Here is a 21981-nt window from a genome sequence, read left to right on the forward strand (position 1 = left end):
AAGAGTGGGCGGACAGAGAAGATAACTGAGGAGAACAGAGGTTAGGAAAAAATAGGAGGTAAAAGTGGTTACTGGATTAAGAGGACCACCAGAAAAAGCACCAGTTACTAATCCACGAGGACTCCCCAGCCTTCTGTAAAGGTAAAGGAGGGCTGTTATCTTTGTTCTGTGCACCGAAGTAATCCAAGCTTCCAGAACAGGAGGCGACACATAGTAGGTGCTCTACTAATACTTCCTGAATGTTCACAAGACCGAGAGAATGAAAAACCGACAAACTGCCATCATAAATAAAATGACAAAGGCTACTGCCTCATCCCATGTTTAGCATATCCCCAAACACAGTCCCATTGTTCTGCTCTCTTTATGCCTCTTCCCTTATTTTGGTCGCTCTCTCTCACATACACATTTAAATCTAAGAACACACACGCACACAAAATCCCTGAAACTACAGGCTTAGAAGTGTTATTCAGAGCAAGTCTTATTGGGTGGCTGCTTTTAAATGAATGTCAACTCCTAATGGGTTCAGTTTCTGAGCAGCCTTCTTTCCCGCCTTCTCGGAGTTGAGGTGAGGGATTAAACAATCGACATTCTCTCTCCGGTTCCTCAGTCTTTTTCTTTCCCGTTCTCTCCTTTCCTCGGCTTTATCCCCTTTCCCAGTCTGTCGTTTCTCTAGGGTTGTTGCTTCGCTTTCTCCCTCTTTGCTCGATCGTCCCTTTGATCCTTTCTTTCTCTCCCTTATTCCCAGAAGCTCCAGAAAATACCTCCTTTTTTCCCCCCTTTTCACGTCACTTCCCTCCCTTCTCCCATCTCCTTCTCCTTGTCGGTGAGAGCGAGTTCCCCACTAGAGGCCAGCACTTTCTCAGTTTCGTCCCTCCCACCGGCGAGCAGAACTCGGAGAGAAAGAAGGGAAAAAAAGAGGAGAAAGAGAGAGCGAGAGAGGGGGAAAAAAAACCCCGGGGCCTAGAGCGCACAGGCCCGGGAGCGGCGTCGTCATGGCAACGGGCGCCGGCAGGAAACGAGGGACGCGCGGGAGGGAGGAGGGGGAGGAGGGCGCCGAGGGGAGGGGAGGGACGGGGGAGGGGTCCGGCTGCCCCGGAAGCACCTCCCCGCCAGCCCCCTCCTCCAGCCTGGCCCGCAGCCCCCGGCCTGCAGCCCCCACCCTCTCGGCCCGGCAGGAAGTGACAGGCCCGGAGCGAGCCCCGGAGGCCTGGCAGAGCCGCGGCCGGGCCCGCACCCGGAGCGGCGGGAGGGGCGGGGAGCCGCGGCCGCGCCGGGCACCTCCCACCCCGCCCTCGGCGCCCCCGCCCCTCCAGGAAGGGGAGGAGGCGAGGGGAGCCCGCCGCGGAGGCCGAGCGAGCCCCCCGCCCAGCCCGGCGACTGGGGACCCCGGCACATGAGGTGGACGCCCCCCGGGAGCACTTGGGTGCAGAGCCGGGCGCGAAGGTAACTGGGCGGCCGCGGGCTGGGGAGGGGCAGGACCTCTGGGGGCTTGGCTGCGCGGGGATGTTTCTTCAACCAGCTCCGTCTGTGTAACGCCCCAGGTACCTCCCCCAGTTTCTTTCCCTGCCTACCTCTAGCGCTTCGCTCTGCGGTCCTTCGGCTCTGTCCAAGGCTTCTTGCTATTCATTTCGCTGTGCTGGATGCCGTCTGTCCGTCACCCTACTTGCTTCTGACTGCTCATTTTCTCATTCATTTTTCCTTCTCTGACTTCGGTCCTCCCATCCAAGCATGCTGTCTGGTAATCTCCCTGCTTTTTATGGTCCGCTTGATCCCTCGGTCTCCAATTCCTTGACTTCTGTCTCTCTCCCGCTTGTGTCCCTGCTATCAGTAAGCACATTTCCCTGCTCACTTGGGTCAGTTGACTCCTGGATCCACTCTATCTGCCCCCTTCCCCCGGTGTCTTTGATTCCTCTTTGGAACCTCATTTTCATCAAGGTTCTGTATACAACAAGGACCCCTGGGCGCTTACAATCCCTGTTCTCCGGATCACTTCCATTTCTTTGGCACAGTCTTCTCCCCCCCCCCCCCTTCTCCTGCCGCCGTTCTGTGTCCCATACTTTCTACAAGACAGAGTTCTAGGTTTAGGGAAATTTATTTCCTCCCAACTCTTGGCTCAATGGACCCAGTCCCAGGTCCACTTCACTGTCTTTTTTTCTAGCTCCCTCCCAGAGGTCTGTGCTCCTTACCCAACCCAACCCCTACACACTCAAATATTACCTTTAAGGGTGACCGTAGTTTAGCTATTGTGGGCACCTCTGTGGATCAGCTTCTCGCACTTTCTCTTCTGGCATAATTCTGAAAATTTAAATGCACTGTGCCTCCCAAACTTTTTGTTGTTTTCATTTTCTGTATTTAATTTTGCAGTCCCAACATTGATCACAGATGAATAGATTTCTGTGCCTGGGATCCAGGAATCCTGGTTTTGATGTCAGTTTCTCCTGATTTTATTACTTAAGCCAGTACTTTTCCATCTCTATTTTCGTTCCACAATCTGAAAAAATAAATATGACTAAGACTTCCATTTTGGGGGAGATGAGGGGTCCTACAGTTTATTAGCACTTTCACCTATGAATGTAGGAGTTAATGTCTCCTCTAGCTAGTAAAGGGGTCTCGTGTCTCTGAGTCCAGTGAACTAAGTCCATTGATCTGTACAACTATGCCATGCTGCCTCTAATCCTTACCCACTTTTTTTCTTCACATGCTGATAATGAGGATTCATGGGTCTGTATCTGTTTAGTGCTTTGATATTGTGGGAGAAGATAACTAGGGTTGAAGCTGCTATGATTTCTTCTCTGCGCTTCTTGGGTTATATCCATGTTTGCAGTGACTTTTGCTATACCTAAGGAAAACTGAAGAGCTGGGTTGAATACTTGGGTGATAATGATGTGATTGGATGATACTGGGAACAGAATAAGAAATCTCCCCAACTCTGTTTCCAAGGCCAAGCGGTTTGATTTTATTTACTTTGTTTTGGATGTAATCATTATGCTAAATCCATTTTAATAAAACTGTTGACAGGCCTTAGCAGAAATTCTGGTTTGATGTTTACATTCCTAAACCAAATAGTGCTTTGCTGACCTAATATTTCTAGTGGCCCTGTGCCTCCAAAGTAGAGAAAGCCTAACAAAAGAGGAGAAAAAAAAAGAATGAACAAAAGCCCTTATTGTCATTTAGTGCTGTTTGGAGGCATATTTCTTCTTGCTTCTCTTCTCCTGTCTCTGCTTGGTTCTTAGCAATGTCTTCATGTCTTTTTGCAAATTTTAGTGTAGACCCCAGAGGGTAAATTCTGATTACTAAAGGGAACTAAAAAGTTGAGTTTTACTTTCTTGAAGATTTTCATTGCTGTGTATTTAATATGTTCAGTACCTGGTAGTCATTTGTTAAAATAATATATTACATTCAGTTGTGAAGGCTTTTCTGCAAATGGGGGAACCGAGGTGGCAGCAGGGAAGGTGATGTGTCCAAGGTGTTTTTATTAGTAGCCTGAGCTGGAACCAGGCAGCTGTTTGGGCTGTAGACTAGCTCTTCTACCTCCTAGTTTTTCTTTTGTTTTAAAGTTTTATTTAAGTCATCTCTACACCCAGTGTGGAGCTCGAACTCATGACCCTGATATCAAGAGCCACACGCTCTTCCCACTGAGCCAGCCAGGCATCCCTCTACCTCTAGTTTTATGACTTTCCATGATGCATTTAACATATCTGTATCTTGAGCCCCTCATCCATAAATGAGGACAGTGAACACTCAAACCGAATGACACTGCCTTCATCACAGGTGGTTTTTTTTTTTTTTTTTTTTTTTTTTTTTTTTTTGGTTTGAGGAAGCAGGCTGTGTTAATGTAAAGACTTGATACTTACCGGGAACTTCTTTAACCTCAGAAAACCGTATTTCTACAGTTATATGACGGGGATAATCATATTTACCTTAAAGCATGTGAGAGGTAATGGAGCCTAGGCCGTGAGAGGAGGCACCTGGTGGCTTCTCACTCCGCGGTGACCATGGCTAAGGTGATGGCGGTAATGATATTGCAGGTGCAGATAAAAATGAGAAGACAGTGACTTTTAAGTGGGACTATTTTAAACTGTTAAAAAATGTTACGGGGAATGTAAGGCAACCTTCGTTATTATGAGTCTTAAATTCTAGCCATTTGATATTTAATAGACAGTCATGAGGGAACACGTAGAGGTTTCTTTTGAGACACTGCATAGCTTTAAAAGATGGTACGGGAAGCATATGGTTGTAAGTGTGAATTACAGATTTGGTGGTTAAAGAAGCCCAAGGAATCATGGCTACTGGAAAGAAGAGGAAGAGTCTTAGATAACTCGAATAATACGAAATCATAGTTTGAGATCAGGTGTGAATTTTAATCCTTCGCTACTTCCATCTAGGTCTTGAGGCAGAGCACTGGCTTTGGGGACCCTGCACCACTATCATGGAGACCGAGAGTGAGCAGAACTCCAACTCCACTAATGGGAGCTCCAGCTCTGGGGGCAGCTCTCGGCCCCAGATAGCTCAGATGTCACTCTATGAACGCCAAGCGGTGCAGGTGAGGCTCGACTCTGAGGGGCTGTGATCTGTGAGCATTGGCTTCCAGTGGGCATGGGTGCTGGGAGGTAACTGCTCTTAGTTCCTTTCCACCAGACTGGGGGCGTTGGGTTAGGTGATGACTAACGTCCCTTCCAGCCCTGAGAATCTTAGGGGTTTACAGTAGTTCAAGCAAGCAAACAGAGAATGAGATTCCGTCTTCAAATCGCATTTTTTTTTTTTTTTATACCATTCAGTTCATGTAGCTAGATTCTAACTAACCATTTCTCTTCATGGATTGTCAGGTTTTTAATCTTTGGTCTCTCTTGTAAATCACCCTGAGTAATGGACGTATGAAACTCTTCGGAGTTTTATTTTTAGACAAATAGTAGATTCCACGCTTTAAACAATTTTGGGAATGGGGCATTTAACTCAAAATATCTTGGTTGCTGGAATAGCTATGCACGTCATAAGAATAGTTGTAATTATTAAAGAATAAGAATATAGTAATATCCTAAAGGTGACACTAAGACTGCATTACCAGTGTCATCTTTATAAACATTTACTGTAAATATTTGAAAATGCCAGTTATTGGAAAATTTTACCTGATAAAATCTTTCACAAGCCACTCTTTACTCTATTTTTCATCATTTTTTTTTAAAGATTGTTTTTTATTTATTTGACAGAGGCACAGTGAGAGAGGGAACAGAAGCAGGGGGAGTGGGAGAGGGAGAAGCAGGCTTCCCGTTGAGCAGGGAGCCCGATGCGGGGCTCGATCCCAGGACCCCGGAATCACGCCCTGAGCCGAAGGCAGACGCTTAATGACTGAGCCACCCAGGAGCCCCATATTTTTCATCATTTTCAACCAGTTGGGGCTCTGTCACCTTTGTGTCCCTAGAACATGGTCTTTTGTGTCCCTAGAATATGGTCTTTTATTTTTCTTTCATTCATTCATTCATTCATTCATTCATGTATTTATTTATTTTTAAGTAGGCTCCATGCTGGAGTGCAATGTCGGGTTTGAACTCAGTGACCCTGAGATCATAGACCTGAGCGGAGATCAAGAGTTGAATGCTTAACTGACTGAGCCACCCAGGCGCCCCATTTTTATTTATTTTTTTTAAGTAAGCTCTATGCCCAATCTGGGCCTTGAACTCACAACCCTGAGACCAAGAGTTGCATGTTCTACCAACTGAGCCAGCCTGGTGCCCCTTCTTCTCTTTATATTATTCGATGTCCAATTTATTTTCAACTTGTCTAGTTCCAGTTCTTTTCCTTGCTATCATGTGTGTCCACATTTCATTTTGGGAATTAAGAGTTCATGTGAGTTAACATTGCTTTACTTTTCTTTATATACAAGCATAGAGCATAACAGAATTAGTTGTTTCTCCACTTCTTGAAGACTATGTGAATTTACCAGTTCTAATATAAAAATGGACAAATCAGATGTTGATTTGTAGTAGTCACTCCCCATCTTCCTTTGTTTCTTTCCTTTCCAATTGTCCCTTTCACCGGATCACAGTCATTTGCATAGAATAGGAATTAGGAGTGATTCATTCTAAGTGGGTTGATCCTCTCTTTTTCCTCTTAGGCTCTGCAGGCACTGCAGCGTCAGCCCAACGCAGCTCAGTATTTCCACCAGTTCATGCTCCAGCAGCAGCTCAGCAATGCCCAGCTGCATAGCCTGGCTGCGGTCCAGCAGGTGAGAGGTCAGCAGCCAGCTGGCCCAAGAGGGAGGGGATAGGCACTCCAGGTGGGTCGGGGCATACTGCCTCCTCCACTCCGCCACTCAGGCTAGAAACACAGTCTTGCCTACCTCCTGTCTTCCCGTGGGAGAACAAAGGGATCTTAGTTTTTGGGGTTGCAGTAGGAACTGGGAGGTAGAATGGCTGTGTTCTAGAACTGCAGTGTCCAATATGGCGGCCACTAGTCACATGTAGCTATTGAGCACTTAAAATGTAGCTAGTCCAAGTTGGGATGTATAGTTCAATTTTGGATTTCAAAGACTTAGTATAAAAAAATATAAACTATCTCCGTAGTTTGTTTTTATTGGTTATATGTTGAAATGAGATACATTGGCTTAAATAAAATAAAGTTTATTTCTCCTATTTCTTTTCACTTTTTTATTTTTATTATTTTTTTAAAGATTTTATTTATTCGAGATAGAGAAAGAGAGCAAGAGAGAGCGAGCACGAGCTGGGGGGAGGGCAGAGGGAGAGGAAGAAGCAGACTCCCAGCCAAGCAGGGAGCCCCAATGTGGGGCTCGATCCCAGGACCCTGGTTTCATGACCTGAACCTAAGGCAGACGCTTAACCGACTGAGGCACCCCTCTTTTCACTTTTTAAAAACTGTGCATACTAGAAAATTATTTATGTGGCTCAGATTATGTTTGTTTTGGACAGCCCTGGGCTAGACTTATGAGTGACTCATGATATGACCTGATCAAAGTTTCTTCTTCCACCTAAAAGAAAGTGGGAGGAGGAGGAGGACAGATTACCCTATTGCCCCAGGAGGGTTATGTGGGCGTTATTAGGTTGGCATATGTGGTAATGTGAGAGTTTTGGGGATAGCGAATATAACTTTTCCTTGCTCCATAGTAGTCTCTGGGTTTTTATCTGAAATCTCTATTACATTTTGTGCCTGTGATTAGAAGATTCAGTCTCCGTTGTCTGCTCTCTCTTGTTTCCTTTCGCCTCTAACAGGCCACGATTGCTGCCAGTCGGCAGGCCAGCTCCCCAAACACCAGCACTGCACAGCAGCAGACTACCACCACCCAGGCCTCAGTGAGTACTGCGTCTCCCCACTGAGAGGCTTCCTGCCCTGGGGCTTCGTCTCTGGGTGGAACGACTTTGTGTATTGAGCCACCAATGGTGATTATTGCGCTTATGGTAAAAGGGAAACAACTGACCTGAATCTATATTCAGGAGTCTCAGTGACGAGGTCTAAGAAAGGAGGAAGAAAATCCTGGGGGAGAAGAGGAGATGACAAAGGAAAGGGACTAATCTGTGGGCCGCTTAACGGGAGTGAAATCTGTTCTGTTTTGTTCCTTTTCCGTCTCAACTGGTAATGTTAGTGGTTAGGGACCAGTTTCTTTTCTTTGGTACTACCCTACAGTAGCCAGGATGGCAGTTACTGTCAGGAAGGTATTATTCATTTCCCCCTGACTCTGAAAATGGGATCGTCTGTTCTTAAAAAAAAAAAGAAGAACAAAAAGAAGAAAATATATTCTGTTCTTGACTTTGTCCCTCTGCATTTGTCAGTGATGGGCATTTCTTTTTACGTCTCTTAAATCCTTTGTTCTGCTTCCTTTCTGTACCACACAGATCAATCTGGCCACCACGTCGGCCGCCCAGCTCATCAGCCGATCCCAGAGTGTGAGCTCTCCCAGTGCTACCACTTTGACCCAATCTGTGCTACTGGGGAACACCACCTCCCCGCCTCTCAACCAATCCCAGGCCCAGATGTATCTACGGGTAAGCCACAGACACAACCACCATTGTTCCAGGGGCATAACTGTTATGCCCCTGGCAAAGACTTGAGTGAAAGCTGTCTGATTTAACCACGGTTGCCCAGAGACGTTAAGATACGCTGATCTACTTCCTAGGCCTTACTTACCTCTAGAAGTGATGCCCAGTATTCACGGGGAGCCTGCAGGTTGCATTGAGATCCTGAATGAGAAGGTGTTCGCCTTAATATTTGACTGAAGTGGTGTCACATATAATCTAATCTTTAAACCCGTGGGTCGAGTACCCAAATTCTAAGTGTTATCTCTTAGCCTGTCTACTTACTATACGTAAATACTTGCTCTAAAATCCTCATTGTCTCAACTTCTTTGATGTTTGACTCTTTGATATCAGTCTGTAGTTTTATGTACATTCTAGGTTTCCTTCTGGAAGATTCATCGCATATGGAGAATAAGGGTCTCCTGGGTTGGTGTGGAGAGGGGCAGGGCTTAGCAGTTTCGTATCTTCTGTTTATTTTGTCTTGTGGTCCTTCCCTTCCGTTTCTTCTGTCTTTCCTCTTGTTCTCTTTCCTTTGCTCTTCCTCTTCCTCCTCTCCTTGCCAGCCACAGCTGGGAAACCTATTGCAGGTAAACCGGACCCTGGGCCGGAATGTGCCTCTAGCCTCCCAACTCATCCTGATGCCTAACGGGGCGGTGGCTGCGGTCCAGCAGGAGGTGCCATCTGCTCAGTCTCCGGGAGTACATACAGATGCAGATCAGGTCAGTGGCAACCACTTGACCTGCGGATGGGCGCTGGGGAGGATGAAGGGACCCACCACAGACCAGGGCCCACCCCGCTACCCCACTGTGACTTCTCAGGAGTCTTATTTTTTCTCCCCTTTTCTTAATCTCTATAGAACTCGAATCCCTTGTAACTTTTGGGTTATTTGAGTTAGGAAGGGAGGTGGAGTTGACTGAAAACAGCCCTGTGGATCTGGGAAGCCTTATTCTCAATCCAGGGCAGATTTCCTTGCATTCTTTTAGCCCTGCATGGCTCAGTTTTATTTAGGAGGTCTTAATTCTCTTTCTCTGCGGTACTCTTAAAGTAAGGGATGAGTGAGGGAATTCTGCAGTTAGGAGGTGTGAAGCCCACCTGGCTGTTGCTGGAAGGATGTTCGATTCCTTCTCTTTATGAGTTCCTGTGGCTGCCGACTCTCAGTAGTCTGTTTCTACTCGCTGTGTGCCCAGGAAAGTCTTTCTCACTGTTGCTTCCCATGCCTTACCCCCCAAATACGTACACATATTTCGAGCCTGAAGCTTTTGCTTCTTATGGATGAAATACAAATTGGGATCTCATAATAACTTTTTTCATTCTCTTAGTTTATCAGTTAGCAAGTAAATATTGAGGTTGAGCTCTGTCTACTGATGTGCTCCAATATATACTAGAAACTTGGGAAGCTTGAAAAGAAAGACAAGTCCAGTCTTCAGAGATCTTAGAGAACAAAGAACTCCAAAGATCTTAGAGCCCCAAAAAGTACAAAGTAAATGCTACTAGCTTGGAGTGAAACATGAGTTTAGAGAAGAGTTGGCTGCATTCCTGCTCGGTGACTTTTGGGATACTTGAGCAGATTCTCGAAGGATCCGTAGGATTTGATTCAGAGTTAGAAGAAAACTGGAGAGAGAACAGTGTGTGTAAAGGCAGACTCATGTGACTGAGTTGGGGATGAGTGGATAAAGTGCAGACAACACACCTGATGGTAGAAAAAGTCATTGTCAAGGTGAAGTCGAAAAGCCAAGTGACTTCATACTAGCAGGGTCATGGCTGGCTGTTGAACAGCAGATTAATAGGATAAGGAAAATACTTTGGAAAGAATCATCCAGGAACATGTACCTGGAGAAGAAAGAGAAGTTAAGGAACCTAGTAAGAGATTTCTTGGGGGTCATTTAGTTACTACGGTAAGACCTTTGTTTTAGACTGTGGTAATAGCAGTGGGATCAGAGGATGAGGTTGAGACTAGTTTCATATCCAGTTCTTTCATTTATCCATCTCTTTTTTTTTTTTATTTTTTTAAATTAAAAAAAATTTTTTTAATGTTTTTTTATTACATTATGTTAGTTCATTTATGTCAATATGTGGAGGGACAGAATAGTGGTTGAAAATGTGAATCTGATGTTTGGGTCCGATTCCAAGTCCACGACTTACTGTGTGACCTAGGCAAATGGCCTAACATCTTTTTCCAGTTTCTTCCTATATAAAATAGCTATTGTTAAACACCTACCTCGGGGTGTGTTAAGGATTAAATGAGTTAGAGATTACACATCACTGAAGCACCAGACATTAAACAAAGAATCACCCGAATGGTTTAATAATTGCTGCATTAGAAAGTCTAGAGTGCTCTGAAAACACAGAAAGAGACCTAATTCAGCCTTGGGACCGGGGTGAAAGTCAAGAAGACCGCCCCGAAGAGTGCCATAAGAGAGTGGCAAAGGCAGGGAAACCTTAGGTCCAAATACCTCCAAAGAGGAGGGAAGGAGCGCTGTATATTTGAGGAACTGAAAGAAGACCTGCGTGCCTGGAGTTCGGCAGCGGGGATGGAGATGGTCTGGGGAGGTAGGAGAAACTTCACCCTGCAGGGCACTGGGGGCAGTGTTTAGGATTTGGGGCTTTATGCGAAGGGTGATGGGATACTACGGGAGGATTTTAAACTTGGAAGTGACATGGAGAGGTTCCAGGCTTGTTCATTTGTTTGTTTAAAGCCTATGTGGGCTCCTCTGTGGAGAATAAATGGAGGTGGTGTGAGTTTGAATCTAGGGAGTGTGAATCTGGGGAGAACAACAGTTTTTAGGGGAAAGATGGTGTTTGGGTTAGGCAGTAACAACAGAGATGGCCAGAAATGAATAGATTTGAGAAAAACTTAGAAGATCTTTGAAAAAGGAAAACCGATTCCGTTGAGGGAGGTGCCAGAGATGAGGTGTGACAGCAGTGAGGTAGCTGCTTAGTGCTACTTAGGAGATGAAGAATGTTGGAGAAGCGGATTTAGGGTGAAGTTAACTTTTGGATGCCGCGGTCTAGATGTGCTTGTTCGTCACTGGGTCCCGAGGTCGGCAGTTTTGTATATCTGGCGCTTGAGCTGAGAGGGGAGGTCTGAGTTGGAGATACACATTCAAGAGTAGTAGACACCTAGATGATAATCGAAGTCAGGAGAGAATTTGGCATTGCTTAGGGAAAGGTACAGATTGACAAGAGAAAAGCCTTTAATTAAGGTGGAGCCCTGAGGGTTAGGACTGTTCACATTCACTGCATCTATGCTCACTACCCAGCCATTCCTCAGGTGATACTAGTTTGGCTTCAATCCCCCCCAAACTCCACTGAAATGGTTCTCCATCCATATTAGTACCTCTTTCTTGTCCTCTCCACTGAGTTTGACAGAGGACTCCCTGCCACTTCTAACATTCTGTTCCTTTGTGTTCATGACACCACACAATCCAGGTTTTCCTGTTTCTCTGTCACTCTTTCCTTACTCCCCTCTGCCAGTTCATCAGCCTCTACTCGACCTTGAACTGTTCTCTTTTCTAAGGAATGTGAACAGTTCTTACCAGTTTAGCAGTAATAGGAAAGGATGGAGCTGGGGTTGGAGGAGGGGGGTTCAGGTGTGATTGGAGGGCGCCTTTAGTGGAGAGGTTGAAGAGACAGGAAGGAACTGATAGTACAGGCTCCTTGAGAGGGAGGAGGGCTGGGGCCGCGCTTGTGGAGAAGGATTTGATAGGAGAGAGATAGAAGGGAGAGCAGGGAAAAGGAAGTGGTGGGGCTTTATGAGGGGAACGGATGGAGTCGGTGACGGAACTTCTGAAGTGTGCCATGTAATAGTTTTATTGTCTCTGCAGGGGGGTGAGGAAGAGGAGGAAGAGCAAGTGGTTCTGAGGTAGATCGGGAGACTAGGAAAGTTCTAAGTAGTCATTATAGAAAGCTGATTAGAAACAAACTATATAATTGCCGGCTCACATTAAGCCCTCAGCAGCCCGTCCTAATTCTTGTAAATCTCTCTCGAAAGCTCTCCCTTCTTTACTGACTGCTTGCCTGAACTCAGGTTCTTTGTATTGTTTGCCTGCATTACTGTACTAGTTTTCTAATTGGTCTCTTGACGTCAGCCTCGTCTACCTCTAAGCATCTTCCATATTACTATCAGGATAAGTTTTTTAAATAAGAAAATACATGTTATTCGTAACGTTATTTTATATATATAATATGTATATATGTATTTGTATTTAAGTTTATAAGGTCTTTGTGCTGTATGTGATTTGGGGAGAATACTCTCTTAATAGCTTATCGTAAGATCCATCCGTATTGTTGCATGTCACTGTATTTTATTAATTTTGATTTCTATGTAGTATTGAACCGTGTGAATATACTGCAGTTCATTCATCTTCTCTTCTGATAATGGCCATTTGGGTTGCTTCCAAGCTTTCGTTAACTATGAATAGTGCTGCCGTGAACTGTCCTACACATGCCTCCTATGGTCTACAGCAAGAGTTTCTCTTGTAGAATTCCTGGATTAGAGGGCGTGTGGATGTTCAACTTTAGGATAGGACGCCAAACCATTTTCCAAAGCGGTCGTACTGATTTACGCTTCTATCAGCAATGTTTAAAAGAATGTTTCAGCTATAGAGTTGATGATGTTTATTCTGATTAATATCGTTCAGTGGCTTCCTGTTATCAGTGAAGTGCTCATCAGTCCCCTGTTCGTCTTCTGGAGTACTTACTATGTCAGGCACTGTGCTAGGTGCTGGAAATATAACAGTGGGGAAGACGGATAAACCTTCTGTTCCCGAACGGAAGTTCAGACTCTCCTCATTTGAACACACCAAGCCCTTCCTGACCTGGCGCCTTTCTACCTCCCTGGCCTCAGCCTGTCTTCCTAGCTTCATTTCTTGCCGCTCCCTCTAACTCACCCCGAACATAATGAAATATTTATAATTTCCAAAAGTGCTGTGCTCTTGGCTCGATCGTCTTCCAAATGTTGTTACCTAGGTCTTCAGACTTCGCTTTCGCTCTCACCCGTGGGGTCTCAGGTGAAACAAAAGACTGCCTCAGGAAGTCTGCCCTAATCTCCCCGGTGTGAGTCTGGCTTCCTCCTCTGTGCTCCCTTGGCACTTTGTGCATCTCTCTGCATAGTATGTCAGGGTGAGCGGTGATTTTGTCTGTCTTTTCGGGCAGAAAGTACTCAGTAAGAGCAGGGACAGTGTCTTTTGTCCCTGCATTTCCAGTATCCAGCATAGTACCTGAAGCATAGTAGGTTATTTGGTCGATGTTGAATGAATGAACAGAGAAGAAAGGGAAAATTTGAGACATTTCGAAGGAATAAATGAGCAAGTTGCTGATAGATCTGACAGTGAAAGAAGGAGACTGAAAATCAAATAGGATTCAAGAGTCCCTCCCTGGGTGACTGGAAGGACTTTAATGTATGTAGTTGTAAAGGTGGGGGGACAAAGTTTGAGGGAGGGCTGGGGAATGTTGTGGTTGTCTTCACTGCTTCTGAATCAGTCACAGAAGTCTTTGACCTTCATGCCTCCTGTTCCCCTTTTCTCAATATATCTTTTTCTTATCTTTCAGGTGCAGAATTTGGCAGTGAGGAACCAACAGGCCTCAGCCCAAGGACCCCAAATGCAGGGCTCTACTCAGAAGGCCATTCCTCCTGGAGCCTCCCCTGTCTCTAGCCTCTCCCAGGCCTCTAGCCAGGCCCTCGCTGTGGCTCAGGCTTCCTCTGGGGCCTCGGGCCAGTCTCTCAACCTCAGTCAAGCTGGTGCGGGCAGTGGGAGTAGCATCCCAGGGTCCATGGGGCCAGGCGGAGGTGGCCAGGCACCTGGGGGCTTGGGTCAGTTGCCTTCCTCAGGAATGGGTGGGGGTGGGAGCTGTCCTAGGAAGGGCACAGGAGTGGTGCAGCCCTTGCCTGCAGCCCAAACAGTGACTGTGAGTCAGGGAAGCCAGACAGAAGCAGAAAGTGCAGCGGCCAAGAAGGCAGAAGCAGACGGGGCTGGTCAGCAGAACGTGGGCATGAACCTGACACGGACAGCTACGCCTGCTCCCAGCCAGACCCTTATTAGCTCAGGTAAGCCGTCACCTCTCACAATAACGTCATTGTTCTCTCAGAACTTGTTTGCAGTCTTCAGAGTACCTTTCTTTGCCATTTTGCCTGCTTCTCTTGGTCCCAGAGTAGGGGAAGGAAAGAAAATCCCATCGGTCTTGATCATATTAGTCCAGGGAGAGAAGAGGACAGGTAACAGAGGTAGGCAGCAATCAGTTTACAGATTGCTTTGTCCGCTTCTTCCCAGGCCCTGAGTTTGTTAATTTTCCCACCCCACCCCTTCGTTCACCCAGTTCTTACTGAATCGCCTACTGTGTTGTAGGAGGTGTTAGGGATGCATCTTTGACAAACGGATTCCTTGTCCTCATGGAGCTTACGATTTAGCGTAAGGGATGACTTCTGTCTTCGCTCTGTTCGGTGATGATGAGTTGGACCAGGGTAGAACGGGGACGGTGTAAGTGCCTTAGAGCACTTAGGACTCGCAGATGGAGCCACGGTCTAGTCTAGTCAACTTGTGATCATCGGTATCAACGATAAGGATAAAAAAGAGTAATAATAACCCCAAATGGTTTGTAGTTGCTTTTAGACTGCGGTTCCGTATACTTAGATGTGTGCACCTTGCTTGGTAATGTTTTACCTGCCTTTCCTCTAGCACTTTAGTTGTTGCTATATTTGGATGATTTACTTACAAAAAGTGAAGAGTTAATCATCGGTTGTACTACTACCTCGTCTTTACATACTGTAGCACTCTATTTCCTAAGTGCTTTCATCTCACATACGCTCTCTGGACAATCTGGGAGAGTAGGGAGTGGGGGAGATTGTCGGCTCCACCTGCAGTGGAGGAAACTGGGTTAAGGCCGGGCCTACAGCAGCTGACTCTTAAGACTTCTCGTAGGTGGTGACCTAAACCGATGAGTCTGAAAAACCGCGGCATTCACGGGAAGATGTTGGAATCTTTACCTCTGTGAACATTTGTTCTCTCAGTGACCATTAAGTCGTTCTCATGTGCTGGGCACTGGGCTGGGTTTTAGGGATGTAAAAATGAATAAAGCAGGGACTCAGCCCTTGAAGAACTCAGTCTAACCATACGGGAGATGGGCCAGCCATTCTCCTTTGCTGGGTCAAACTGATAGGATTTTGTATAGCAAAGTAAATGAAAGTGAGATGGCTGCAAGAAATTACTGAGGCCCGTGAAATGATTGGGCAAGGGACTTCTTCCCTTGAGGTCCTTAATTATGGAGAGAGATAGTTGCTAATGTCTGACTCAGAGGAAAGTATGAATGAAATGAGCTCTCGGGTCCTTCCAGGTTAGATTTCCATTCACTGTGTGATACCAAAGCTACGTACACCGTGGAAAGGTGATTTCACTTTTATTTGTAACGATGATGATTTTCCGCCCTCCTTTGTTCCGTCCTGGGCTTACTGCCGTAGCCACCTACACGCAGATCCAGCCCCATTCCCTGATTCAGCAACAGCAGCAGATCCACCTCCAGCAGAAACAGGTGGTAATCCAGCAGCAGATTGCCATCCACCACCAGCAGCAGTTCCAGCACCGGCAGTCCCAGCTCCTCCACACAGCCACACACCTCCAGCTGGCCCAGCAGCAGCAGCAACAGCAGCAGCAGCAGCCGCCGCCCCCGCCGCCCCCGCCGCCAGCCACCACCCTCACTGCCCCTCAGCCACCGCAGGTCCCACCCACTCAGCAGGTCCCACCTTCCCAGTCCCAGCAGCAAGCCCAGACCCTGGTCGTTCAACCCATGCTTCAGTCTTCACCCTTGTCCCTCCCACCCGACCCAACCCCCAAGCCACCCATCCCCATCCAGTCCAAACCACCTGTGGCACCTATCAAGCCTCCTCAGTTAGGAGCTGCTAAGATGTCAGCTACCCAGCAACCACCACCCCACATCCCTGTGCAAGTTGTGGGCACCCGACAGCCGGGGACGGCACAGGCGCAGGCTTTGGGGTTGGCACAGCTGGCGGCTGCCGTACCTACTTCCCGGGGGATGCCCAGTACAGTGCAGCCCGGTCAGGCCCACTTGGCCTCCTCACCACCTTCATCCCAGGCTCCTGGGGCGCTGCAAGAGTGCCCTCCCACGTTGGCCTCGGGGATGAGCCTGGCTCCCGTGCAGGGGACGGCCCATGTGGTAAAGGGTGGGGCTACGACTTCCTCACCTGTCGTGGCCCAGGTACCTGCTGCCTTCTACATGCAGTCTGTGCACCTGCCGGTGAGTGACGGCTGATGGTTTTGAGGGCACGGTCACCCTTGAGTAGACCTGGGGCTCAGTGGACATGGAGTGTAACTTAGGAGGAGAGTAAAGAGTTGGGAAGGTTGAGATACTGATATTTATCATTTTACCTTCTTTACTTCCTTAGAAGCCCCATCTCCAAATACAGCCATACTGGGGTTAGGACTTAGGATTTGGGAGGGGAGGGGACCACAAATATTCAGTCCATAACAATTACATAATTAATGTGTGTGAGTGAGTGAGGGAGCATGTGGGAGCGTGTGAAAATGGTATCGCATCAGCTCCTCTGTTAATCATTGCATTGTTTTGTCTGTGACAACTATTTGTTACAAACTGTAAAACTGAAAAGATACTAGTATGTGCTGCTTTTGTAAGAGAAACTTTGATGAAAGGTAGATACTGGTATTTATTTGTTCCTTTTGTAGGAGAGAGACATTAATGTATATAAAAATCTGTACTTCATACTCCTAAATTTGCTACTGAAATCATTCTGGGCTTTTGGATTTGTGCTGAGTTAAATCAAGATAGCCTTAATCACGTTAAATCGGTCTTTAGAAAAACAGTGGTTCTCGGTTGGGCCATAATGAATCCAGGATCCTGAGGTGTAGGTCAGGACTAAATGTGACATTTTCTTTTGTCCTGATGTAGAAGATATGCTTCTTGGGAGAGACCGGGAATTTTAGTGTACCACGGGAAGTACACTAAATTGGGAAATCTGGAACTAAGAACATTTTCACTGATAGTATGGGAGTCATTGAGGTTCCTTATTATCCTTCACTCACAAATCTTGGTTTCTTTCCTGTTCTTCACTTTATAGAGCAAACCCCAGACACTGGCTGTGAAACGCAAGGCAGAGTCTGAGGAGGAGAGAGACGATGTCGCGACATTGGGTTCAATGCTTCCAGCCACGGCATCTCCAGTAGCTGACAGCCCAAAGGCCATGGAGGAGAAGAGCAGTCTTGGAGGTGAGTAACCGACTTCCGCAGTGCTGTTGGAGTGCAGAGATTAGAGACCTGTTCTGAGTGAGCTCAAAGCTAAATATGGCTCCGTAGAAGACGGGCCTGAACTTGGTGGACTAATGCGTAGACCCAAACACAGGGACGCCAGGGTGAATGGTCAAAGGTGAACATGTACCACTGTGGAGGACCGGACCGGCTTGGCTAATCGATGGATCAGTTGCGGCACCCCTATCTGTTCCTTAATCTGTTCCAGAGAAAGCGGAACCAGTGACTGGTGTGAATGCTAACCCTCCAAGCAGTGAACTAGTAGCCTTGGCTCCTGCCCCATCCGCACCCCCTCCTACACTAGCCATGGTGTCCAGACAGATGGGCGACTCAAAACCCCCACAGGCCATCGTGAAGCCCCAGATTCTCACCCACATCATTGAAGGCTTCGTTATCCAGGAAGGAGCAGAGCCTTTCCCGGTGAGGGCAGGGCCATAAGGTGGGACTTTCAAGTGGGGACTTGCCCTGATTTTATCTTTCCAAAGTCCACTAAAATCAAGTCTCAGAACTATTTAATTATTAGAGAATGGTTCAATTCTATTGTTTGTATGGTTAATTGTAAAGAAGGAAGGGAAGGGGGGAAGGAAAGAATTTGTGTAGACCAGCAAATGAAAATGTTGGGAAGAGGAGAAGGAAGAAGCTGTAATGTTTAGTTACACAAACTAGGCTGTATCATAATGAAGAAATTTGTGGTAGAGAAGTTAAGGGACTTTCTAGATACAGACGGGTTGCAGAACTAGGACTAGAACACAGGTATCTGCAACTCTGGAAGGAAAAAGGACAAGATAGGGAGCCAAGGTAGGAACCTGTTTTCCAGTGGCTCATCTGAAAAGAGCGTTAGGGCCTCTTGACTGCCACGTTGAAAAATGTTTCTCTAAACCAGACTTGGCCATTAACTCTGAGAACCAGGCAAAGACATGGCAGTGAGAAATACTGGGGAAAGTTCTAGAGAAGCAGAAAGGAATTCGGCTAACTTAACTGTAAACTTTTTCTGGCACAGGTGGGTTGTTCTCAGTTACTGAAAGAGTCTGAGAAGCCACTACAGACTGGCCTCCCGACAGGGCTGAATGAGAATCAGTCAGGGGGACCCTTGGGAGGGGACAGCCCATCTGCTGGTAAGTATTTATTTGGAGACCCGTCTGGGGAAGGAGGCTCAGGGAGCTGTGTTTGAGGACTCAGTGTAAAATGGTAATTATTTAAAGTGGGGGTTATACAAAGTCCATCCATACACAGGAACTGTATTAGATATCAGAATGTATAGAATCACACAAAAGGAGTTCCCTAGAGGATTGGGGTAATTTTATCAGGCTAATCTGAATCTTATTTACTGATTTACTGTAAGGAAGGATGTATCTTTTAAAAGATGATCTAAAATAGGATATTTCTTAATTTCCATTTCTCCTTATTCTAGGTTTTATAATCTATGTTAAGGACTCTTGTTTACATTTGTCCCACTGCTTTTGTAAACTTTTGTTGGGAGAGGGATCCTGTATCTTTCTAGTTAGTTATTAGTTCCTCTCTCCTATTCTGAAATGTAGTCTTGTCTGCAGTCTGAGAGTATGAATTGAGATAAAGTTAGTCATCGAAAATGGAAACTAGTCTAGTTTGTCAGGAAGACCATGTTTTTGAGACGTGTCTTTATAGTTTTGGATTTTGAACTTTGTTTTAGAGATTCCGAATTAGGTTGTGTAGGTCTGTGGGGGCCAACCCTCAGTAATTAGTCAGCTGTGGGCCTAACGATGGCCCGAGCGGCAGCAGAACCAGGGAGAAGTCTCCAGGGATGCCTTGTTTTCCAGAGCTAGATAAGAAGGCGAATCTCCTGAAGTGTGAGTACTGCGGGAAGTATGCTCCTGCCGAGCAGTTTCGCGGCTCCAAGAGGTTCTGCTCAATGACGTGCGCTAAGAGGTACACCGGTTCCTCCATCTAACAGTGGGCCCCTTCCCTAGGATCGCCGCACAGCTCATGTTTCATGTCGTCTTCGCTTTCGTGTTCTTCCCCAAGTCGGTTCTTAAAATACCAGTTCCCACACAGCGCAGCTAGCCAGGTGGGCTTCTCTAGTGCCGCTGACGTCCCGTACACGCCCCGACTTGTAGGTATAACGTGAGCTGTAGTCACCAGTTCCGGCTGAAGAGGAAAAAGATGAAAGAGTTCCAAGAAGCCAACTATGCTCGCGTTCGTCGGCGTGGACCCCGCCGTAGCTCCTCTGACATCGCCCGTGCCAAGATCCAGGGCAAGCGCCACCGGGTGAGCTTCCGTTGCACAGCCAGCTGCTTTTAAAATGGTCCTTTTTCCTTCCTCTTTCCCTACCGGGCAGTTCCTTTGCCCAGGTAAAGAGTATGAGACCAGAACTGAGTTTTGTATTGATGGCATTACTCCAGATTCCAAGAGATCCTGACTCCTTGTCTCCTCACCTGATGGCTGGTTCCTGTATCCGTTAATCATTACATTAGACAAAAGCTAGATCGATTGTTGGAAGAAGGGGAGAATCAAGAAACTGGTAGTTTATACTTAAAAGTTACTTGAGAGTAGACTAGTGACTCCGGGCATTTGCAAACGAAGTAGTTTCTTCACTGTAATCCTAGTTTTTCCTCTATGCCCAATATTAACCCAGAAGGGGTGAGGGGCGAGGGAAAGAAACCTCCTGACACTTATTCATGACGTCACTGCTTTGTGACGTTCTCCATAGGGTCAAGAGGACTCTAGCCGGGGTTCAGATAATTCCAGTTATGATGAAGCACTCTCTCCAACATCTCCTGGGCCTTTATCTGTGAGAACTGGGCATGGAGAACGTGACCTGGGGAACCCCAATACAGCGCCACCAACACCGGAATTACATGGCATCAACCCCGTGTTCCTGTCCAGCAATCCCAGCCGCTGGAGTGTAGAAGAGGTGTATGAGTTTATCGCTTCTCTACAAGGTAGGAGGGCCTATCCAGTAGAACCCAGATCACATCCAGGTTTACTTTTCTTTAGGTTATCCCACATGGGCCTCTGACAGGGAACAGAACTGACTTAAGCAATAGGTACTTAAGTGTGGTATGACGAAGGCTCCATTCTTCCTATTGGCCACAGCCTGGTCCTTAATTCCCTTTTGTGCTGACGGTCCTCTACCGTGTCAGCAGTCTTGCAGTGTTTGATTTTCACTTTTGTATTTCTTACCAATAATTTTTAGATGTGTTTTTATATGTGATTTTGTGATAGCTGTCAAGGGGTTAGGAAAGTAGGGGCCATTGTTACCGCCCCCTTCCAGGCAGAACTATTTATAAGCTATTCTTGACGAAGGATGGTTTTCTCCAGGAAGAAAATCACCTTACCCTTTTTGCCATTTGTCTGAATTCTGGGCCCTTAAACAAAAATGTCAAAAAGGCTCTGAACTTGCTAGCGTAAAAGAAAACATACGATTTTGCTCCTTCCCTTTTCTCCCTCAAGCTATTTGAATGAAGTTAGTTCTGTGATTGAATGACTTTGTTGTTCTTCCTTTCTCTTGGCTTTTTTAAGTAGCCAGTTTCTCTCTCTGGTTTCCTTTTACTTCCAAAGCTTGTCACCTCACACTATTGCGTTCCTGAATTTAGGATGAGTACTTTGGGATTAAGCACTGCTGGCTTCCCCCTCCTGCCCTCTGGTGCCACCGCGTAGTTTCTCATATGTATTCCCACCACTTCCCTCTAGGCTGCCAAGAGATTGCAGAGGAGTTTCGTTCCCAGGAGATTGATGGACAGGCCCTCTTATTACTTAAAGAGGAACATCTTATGAGTGCCATGAACATCAAGCTGGGCCCTGCCCTGAAGATCTGCGCCAAGATAAACGTGCTCAAGGAGACCTAAGGTGGCCCTCTTGCACAAACGAGCCTAAGGCAGACACTCTCCACCGTCCAGGTTATAACCTGGTACCAGCAGACTTTACAGGGAAGAAAGAGCTGTTCCAATTACGTAAATCTTCTGTAGAGGGGATTACTGAGACAGGGAAGAAAAGTGCAAGAATTGGTTGCTGGTGCTACATTGCGGCAGCTGTGACATTTTCTCTGGTTCTACCTTATTTTTTTAAAATTACAGTTCTCACTTTTCTCACCTACCCTAATCCAATCTTCATAAAAGAGGCAGTCTAGAGAACTAGGACTGCTCAGCCTTATCCTGGAGTGGAGTATCTAGCCAGGGTCTCAGTTCTCCAAGAGGAATAGACAGTACGGTAAGGTAAGGAAGCGGGTGGGACGTAGGTGTGCCTCCACAATGGGAGAGGTAGGGTTTTTCTAGCTTGTGTGACACAAGTAGCGACATCTGGTACTCACTCTCTTCCTTGCGGATTGCCCAACTGTGGCTGTGGCCCAGAGTTTTCTTTGTTGTCACTCCCTTAGTATCGAACGTTTTCTCCTGCATCCATGGCAGGGCCACCTGCCGGTGCAGAGACTTGGTTGGCGTCATTCTGATGTGCGGCAGGGGCCAAAAGGCGTGTGGTACACACGTGGCTGTCATTCTTTCTGCACCCCCTGCTCCCTTCAGTTTCCCTGTTGTGTCTCCTACCCTGCCTTTCTTTTCAATTCCAACTCTGCTCTGTCCTATAGCTTTATTAAAACGGCAGTGTGTGGGGCTGAGGTCAGGAGTATAAGTTTACCTGCCTTAGGCGCTATTCCTTATACAACAAAAATATTAAATATTTTTTTCCTCCTCAGTAAAAGGATAAAAATTGGT

General features: G+C 46.5%; 1 protein-coding gene across 3 annotated transcripts; it reads left to right on the plus strand.

Moving 5' to 3' along the window:
- The first annotated feature begins 1152 nt into the window (after positions 1 to 1152).
- Positions 1153 to 21976, plus strand: PHC1 (polyhomeotic homolog 1). Of its 3 annotated transcripts, none has more exons than XM_026502493.4 (15): positions 1154 to 1443; positions 4386 to 4543; positions 6113 to 6223; positions 7224 to 7304; positions 7845 to 7994; positions 8588 to 8743; positions 13575 to 14070; positions 15478 to 16271; positions 17110 to 17257; positions 17505 to 17716; positions 18297 to 18411; positions 19093 to 19201; positions 19390 to 19540; positions 19983 to 20214; positions 20966 to 21976. In XM_026502493.4, exons 2-15 carry the CDS (start codon positions 4430 to 4432, stop codon positions 21118 to 21120), a joined length of 3024 nt encoding a protein of 1007 aa, XP_026358278.1. In that variant the 5' UTR covers positions 1154 to 1443; positions 4386 to 4429; the 3' UTR covers positions 21121 to 21976. The 3 variants fall into 3 exon arrangements, with proteins under 3 accessions (XP_057175006.1, XP_026358278.1, XP_044241175.1); XM_044385240.3 differs by having other exon boundaries at positions 8612 to 8743; XM_057319023.1 differs by lacking the exon at positions 8588 to 8743 and having other exon boundaries at positions 1153 to 1443.
- Positions 21977 to 21981: the final 5 nt, after the last annotated feature.

The sequence above is a fragment of the Ursus arctos genome, unplaced genomic scaffold (genome assembly GCF_023065955.2).
Source record: "Ursus arctos isolate Adak ecotype North America unplaced genomic scaffold, UrsArc2.0 scaffold_26, whole genome shotgun sequence".
Classification (NCBI taxonomy): domain Eukaryota; kingdom Metazoa; phylum Chordata; class Mammalia; order Carnivora; family Ursidae; genus Ursus; species Ursus arctos.